Here is a 6,647-nt window from a genome sequence, read left to right as displayed (position 1 = left end):
AGTGACTCTGCACCATCTCAGGGTCTACGCATGGCAGTCTGGCGCCTTGCTGTTGCCTCTCTACAACCCCAGTGAGAGACTTGTCGTGCCCCTCGCTTAGGAACACTGAGGCAAAGAACTCGTTGAGTTGTCTGGCAGGGACCTCAATTAACTCCGCACTGCAGTTAATGCACTGTTTTCCCTTCATTCAGCTGTGAAGGACAGTGGAATGAATCGCAGCCAAAGAGATCAGTGCAGCTTTCCTTCCTCAGTCCAATGATAATTCAGCCAGGTGCTGCAGCTATCGCTGTTTTCATTCAGACAGTTAGCAACTCCAGCCAAGAAATCATGTGGCCTCTAAGAACGCTTGTACTTGTTCTGTGCTTTCTGAGGTGAAGGTGGGGATCATAAGTCTCCTCATGTGCTGGTTAGGCAGGGAATTCCCTCTTTATCAAACTGTTCTGTAGCTTCAACCTAACTTTCTCCCAGACAAAAGAAAGCATAGTGAGGCAGTTTGATGCCTCTCCTCCCCCTAGACAAAGCATAAGGTTATGGGGCAGGAGGCCTATAATTGTGTGTATAGGTACAAATGTGAAGATTCTTCATCGCAATCTGAATGCACACGTGGAGGTAATCTGCCTGGCTCTTACCTCTGGGCATGCATGGCTGAGTCTGTTGGTTGCTGTTCTCTGCTGGGCAGAGTCCATGCACCAGAAGCCTCAGGCCATGCAGCGGGCACAGATTCCCCCTACTGCAGCTAGATGCTATGCTGAGATGAGCAACAGTGGTAATACTGCAAATCACAGCATGAAGTCTGTAACTAGCAGTGTTTCTAGATTATTGTGTCTGGTCTCTCCAGGCATTTAAAGTTAGACCTGTTCTACAATACAGAAACTGCAGGGATACCATGACATTTTCTCTCTTCAGTCAGTTAAAATTTGGCTAGAACTTCAGGCTTAATTTCCTGACTCTTGCAAAGGGGCCACTGGATATTTACAGACTAGACAGCTAGTGAGGATTGTTGTTGCAGCACCATTTAGCTCTGATGTATTTCCAGTGCCCCTTAACACTGTGCTGACCCAGTGGGGTAGTGCTGTTTTAGAGAGAAAAATGCTCCCATTCCCTGCTTCTCTTCTGCCTTAGCCTTATCTAGCAGCTGATCCAGCTGGCTGCAGTTTCTGATTTCTTTTGAGTCAAGTTGCAAGCATCACCAAGCACTATAGCTAAAGCAGTTTCCAAAGCCATCTAAGTTATGTAGGAGGCACTCAGCTCAGTAGCTTTCCAACAAGCCTCCTCATCTGTACCTCAGATTCACTTGCCAACATGTTGCTTAGGAATGACTTACGCTCAAGCAGTTATTTGGAGGATGAGTGCATTGAAGTGGCTGGGTGGTAAGCCCTGAGTGTGTGCTATGGACCCCTTAGATTTGGGGAAGGGGAAGTTTTTGGTATGTAAGGGGTGGTGAGAGAGGGGAGGGGTCCATACCTAGGTTCTCCACATTGTGGGTTCTGTGGCTGGGAAGTACAGGCTTTTCTCTAGTCTTCCATGTTGTTTTGAAACCACAGCTCTCCCTGCCCACAACTGGGTGCTGAAGAATGGCTCTGTCCGCTGCTGGAGCAACATCCCATTCATCACTGTGCCACTCAGCCGGACACATGGCAAGTCGTTTGCTCACCGCAGTGAACTGAAGCACGCTAAGCGGATCGTGGTGAAGCTGGGCAGTGCTGTGGTCACCCGTGGAGATGAGTGTGGATTGGCTCTTGGGCGGCTGGCATCCATTGTTGAGCAGGTAACTTAGTGACTAAGAATGACTTGTGCTTCTCAAGCTGGTTAGTCGGCTTCCCCTTCCAGCTGTAAATTACACCCCAAAACTTCCACACAAACTTCTGCTGCTCTTGTAACAGGGCACAACTGAAAACTGTGCTAGAGAGGAAGGTGCAGCAGGGACAGCCTGTGCCTTAATATGTGTAAGGGAAGCCTAGGGGATAAAGCAGAAACCCCAAGGGAGTTTCTGCCCAGTGCAGAGGAGGGAGGAACCATCAGGAAGTGGGGAAAGGTTTTGGACTTTGCCAAAATGGGAAGAGATGATCTTCTGTGCCCCTTTGGATATTGAAAATTACCATGGATTAGAGTCCCAGTGAATGTTGGTCAGGGCATCACTACCTATGACACGTGGATAACTTTGCGCCCGTTCTCTGGGCAAGCAGGTGGCTTTGGGCTTCAGAAATCATTGAGCTTGTGGTACACTCAAACTGTGTAAGGTGGAAGTGGGGGAGGGACATCTTGGCAAGCCGGCAGCTGCCCTGCTCTGGGCCTGATTCCCTCTGTTTCTCCCTGCCTGCAGGTGTCGATGCTTCAGAACCAGGGCCGAGAGATGATGATTGTCACCAGTGGAGCTGTGGCTTTTGGCAAGCAGCGACTGCGCCATGAGATCCTGCTCTCCCAGAGCGTGCGACAGGCCTTGCACTCTGGGCAGAACCAGCTGAAGGACATGGTACATGGTGAAGGCAGGCACCTGCCCTCTGGAGGGATGTGAGGCAGAGGTTGCTCGTGTCCCCACCTGTGTGCCAACTGATGGGCCTTCTCTGGTCTTTGCAGGCTATCCCGGTCCTGGAGGCACGAGCTTGTGCAGCTGCTGGGCAGAGTGGATTGATGGCTTTGTATGAGGCCATGTTCACTCAGTACAGCATCTGTGCAGCTCAGGTGAGTAGGTGCACTTATCCCATGATGCATCTTGACAATCCTTCCAGGCTGTTTTATTGCTCTGACTTCTTAGAGTATCTTTGTTGCACTTACTGCCATCCCAGACCTCTGCTTCAGTCCCACTTGTGCAGGGTTGTAATGTAGTGGGAGTGACAGCTGGCACAAGAGCTTGTTCAGCTAAAGGTAACTTAGATCAACTTCTCTACTATAAGTAGGGTGAAATAGCATTGTGTCTAGATTTTTTTTCTAACTGGTGAGATGAGTTTAGGGCAAGGACCTAAGGATCACAAACAGAACTGGGACTGCCATGCTAAATGTGGAGAGTACCCAGGTGGAGAGTCCCTCTAAAATGGACTGAACATTTAGACAGTCTAATATGGACTGTCTGTTCGCTGAAACCTCTCCACTGCATATACAGGCAACCCCTGCTTAGCACTCTTCACTGGTTCCTGAAAAACTGAGCGTTAAGCAAAACTAATGTGAAGCAAAACCGAAAGTTTTAACAACCCAAAACAGCGACCGCAAGTGTTTTTAATGACCCAAGATGGCGACCATAAGTGTTATAACAAAACTTGCTGAGCGCTAAGTGGAATCAGGTATCAATTTAAAATGAGCGTTATAGTGACATAGTGCTATGCGAAACAGCGTTAAGCGGGGGTTTCCTGTACCTGGCCATGGACATCTCTAACAGATAAGTGGTACACTACTGCTTGGACTACTATAGGAATGTGGGCTTTGTCTGTTTATCTTGGATAGTCTGCAAGGGTTACGCTCAAGTACAGCACAAGCCTGTGTAAACACCTCTAGGTTCTTGTATCAACCACATCCCTGTGGTAGTTGAGATCTTTAAAGCACCATGTCACTCAGGTGACCTCTGCATGTTCTGTGAAGTAGGATGTGCTAAATTCACTCATGAAATAAGTATCCTGCACTGCAGAGTAAATGCAGCCATGCAGAAATAGGCTGGATTCTGTCCTGGCTGGTGTGCACATGGGTCTTCTGTCCTCATATGCAGAAAGATTAAATTTCTTCTATTTAAAAACACTTGGCTAGTTGTGCAAGCAGAACTCCTAGATGTTCTTCTGGTCAGAGACTTCTGTAGCATTGCATGGTGCCTCCCAGTCCTCATCAGCTAGTTTTCAATGCCTGGTGAGAAAAGCAGGGTGTAAGGCAAAAATCTGCCAGAAAGGCCATGCACAAAGCTCCTGCTGAAAGTCTTTCCTCCTTTCAGATCTTAGTCACCAACCTGGATTTCCATGATGAGCAGAAACGCCGGAACCTGAATGGGACGTTGCACGAGCTGCTGCGAATGAACATTGTCCCCATCATTAACACCAATGACGCTGTTGTTCCACCTCCAGAGCCAAACAGTGATCTGCAGGGGGTAAATGTGGGTAAAGTATTGCAGGGGGCAGATCCGGTCTGTGGCCCTGCTTGGAGCATGAAGGCTTGGCTCACTAACCTCTGCAGGGAAAGCTACAATGTAAGAACTAAAGAAAAGCATGGCAATGCTGGGGCTGAACAGAGACACGTAGAGCACAACAGAACAATGGGGGCAGCAGAGCAGGGGACATGGTCTGCCATGGCTGGCTTCTGGCAGGGCTCAGTGAGGGAGAAAGGATGGGACAGAGATATGGGCATGACGTGGTTTGGCTGTTACTTGCTGCATGCCAGTAGTGTGTTCAGTTACCTACCAACAAGGATGGCATCCAGAAAACTTGGTGCTGCATGGAGAAAGCTTCTCAGAGGTGCATGGTAGCACTGACGTGGCTTGTCTTTGTCGGGCATGGCTATGGCTCTGCTTGCTAGCTTCACCCAGGTAGCATTGCTGACCTCTCAATGCATTCCAGGTCATTAGCGTGAAGGATAATGATAGTTTGGCAGCACGACTGGCTGTAGAAATGAAGACCGATCTCCTAATTGTTCTCTCGGACGTGGAAGGTATGTAGTCCTTCAACTTTGACTACACAAGTAGTTTTTTCCCTTAAAATCCCTACAGAGGTCATAACATCTCATAACCTGTAAGATGCATGCTGATGTTCATCTCCTTCACTTTTGCCTGTATATTGTATCCTTATTCCCACTTGTTGTCTGTATATGCTCTCTGTGAGAGTAAACTCTTCAAGGCTAGGACTAGGTGGAGCTCTCCAATGAGTGGAGCCTAGCACTGGATAAAGTACAATGTTTTGCAAAGTGCTGTGTCATCCCCTTTGGATCTCAGGGACAGTGCAATTGAAATTCAGAAACGATGTAGTAAGACAAGAAAGGGCTGTTTGCCCTCTAGAGGTTTGGGATTTCTCTGTAATATTGGTTAAATTATTTTAGATGGGTCCGAAATTACTTCTGTATGTCTGACTGCCAATTTGAGGTTAAAAAATACAGCCTGGGCCACTAGTGTAAAAGTGGGCTGAGGGTCTAACCAGATCCTGCCGTAGCTCCATTACCATATGAGCTGTCCTTCTGCATTGGAGAGAGTCCAGCGGAGGGCAACAAGATGGTTGGGGGGCTGGGGCACATGACATGTGAGGAGAAGCTGAGGAAACTGAGCTTATTTAGTCTGCAGAAGAGAAGATTATGGTGGGGTTTAATAGCAGCCTTGAACTACCTGCAATGTGGTTCCAAAGAGAATGGATCTGGACTGGTCTCAGTAGGGGCAGATGACCGAACAAGGAGCAATGGTCTCCAGTTGCAGCAAGGGAAGTTTAGGTTACATATTAGGAAGAACTTTCTCTTTAGGAGTGTAGTACAGCACTGGAACAGGCTACCCAAAGAGACTGTGGTTACTGTCCTTGGAGGTTTTTAAGACCTGGCTAGACAAAGCCTTGGCTAGGATAAGATGCTTGGGGATGGTCCTGCTTTGAGCAGGCAGTTGGACTAGATGACCTCCTGAGGTCCTTTCCAGCCCTCGTGTTCTACGATTCTGTGATTCTATAATTGCTCATATTTTAACTCCATCCTGGGGCTCCTGAAGCTTGGCGCAGTGCAAGGTTTTACCACAGTGACAATGGTGTGTATATGTGCCAAGCATAGCATTGCACAGCCCGGGGCCCAAACTCTGAAGTGCTGAGACACATTGACCAATAGCTACTGTCCTATCACCTGGTCAGGAGAGCACAGGAGAGGGAGGGCATGATACATTTGCAGAGACCCTCTTCCATAACCATGGTGTGATTAGTCACTTTTATCTACCCAGTTTCATTAAAAGTGTGGATTTGACATGGGTGCCTGTTGGCTGATGATGTGTGCATGCTTCGGATCCCTGGTGAAACTCGGAGGCTAATCTACTTTAATTTGGGAAGTGGCTGGACAAGTCTGCTCTTCCAGAAAGCATTACCCTTCCTGGGGCTTGCAGACATTGCCAGTTTTAGAGATCCTTGACCCCTTCCCAGATGCTCAGAACTTGTGCCTTTCTATTTTCCAGTTCCTTGATCAGAATTGTGCGGGCCGGGAGCGACCCGAGCCCTTTTCCGCGCTGCATGCGGGCTGTGGCCAGCAGCCCGGGCACGCCGGGTCAGAGAGGGAAGGCCGTCGAGCTGGAATTAGGCAGAGACGCGTAGCGGTAGTTTAAAAGATTGTTTACTTACACCGAGATGGAAGTGGTGCAGGCTGGAAAACTTGCTTAAGTTGCAGTTACAGACAGAAAAGAAAAGAAAACTCGAACCTGCAGGGCATGAGGGTACGTCGCAAAGGGTTCCGGCGACGGGAAGATGAAAAATACGAGGGTACGTCGCAAAGGGTTTCGGCGACGGGAAAGTAAACCTGCAGGACTCGAACCCGGGTAGAAGAGCTCTGAGATCGGTCGTAAGGGCTCACACGAAGTTTGCTAGGCTCCGTGGGTCCGGTTCTCTTGCGCGCGGGAAGGGATACGTCTAGGAATCTATCGGCGACGGGGAGAGGCTAGAGGTTGATCAGACCTCTGTTGCCTGCTTGAAATGCGCTGGGTCCGTAAGGATCCGCAGCGCTTA

The 6,647-nt window shown here is 48.8% G+C and overlaps 1 protein-coding gene across 6 annotated transcripts in view; it reads left to right on the top strand.

The window, feature by feature from the left end:
* The window catches only part of ALDH18A1 (aldehyde dehydrogenase 18 family member A1), a 41,526-nt gene that overhangs the window by 15,133 nt on the left and 19,746 nt on the right, over window positions 1-6,647 (top strand). For 4 of the 6 annotated variants that reach the window (XM_025194552.1, XM_025194555.1, XM_025194551.1 and 1 more), the window contains exons 3-7: window positions 1,545-1,768; window positions 2,324-2,473; window positions 2,578-2,682; window positions 3,914-4,165; window positions 4,533-4,623. In XM_025194552.1, coding sequence (XP_025050337.1) covers window positions 1,545-1,768; window positions 2,324-2,473; window positions 2,578-2,682; window positions 3,914-4,165; window positions 4,533-4,623 — 822 coding nt within the window. The remainder of the gene's footprint in view (window positions 1-1,544; window positions 1,769-2,323; window positions 2,474-2,577; window positions 2,683-3,913; window positions 4,166-4,532; window positions 4,624-6,647) is intronic. The other 2 variants (XM_025194554.1, XM_006038076.3) reach the window with 2 other exon arrangements.

The sequence above is a fragment of the Alligator sinensis genome, unplaced genomic scaffold (genome assembly GCF_000455745.1).
Source record: "Alligator sinensis unplaced genomic scaffold, ASM45574v1 scaffold683_1, whole genome shotgun sequence".
NCBI lineage: Eukaryota > Metazoa > Chordata > Crocodylia > Alligatoridae > Alligator > Alligator sinensis.
Note: the sequence above shows the minus strand (reverse complement) of the source record. Positions and strands in the feature narration are given on the sequence as shown.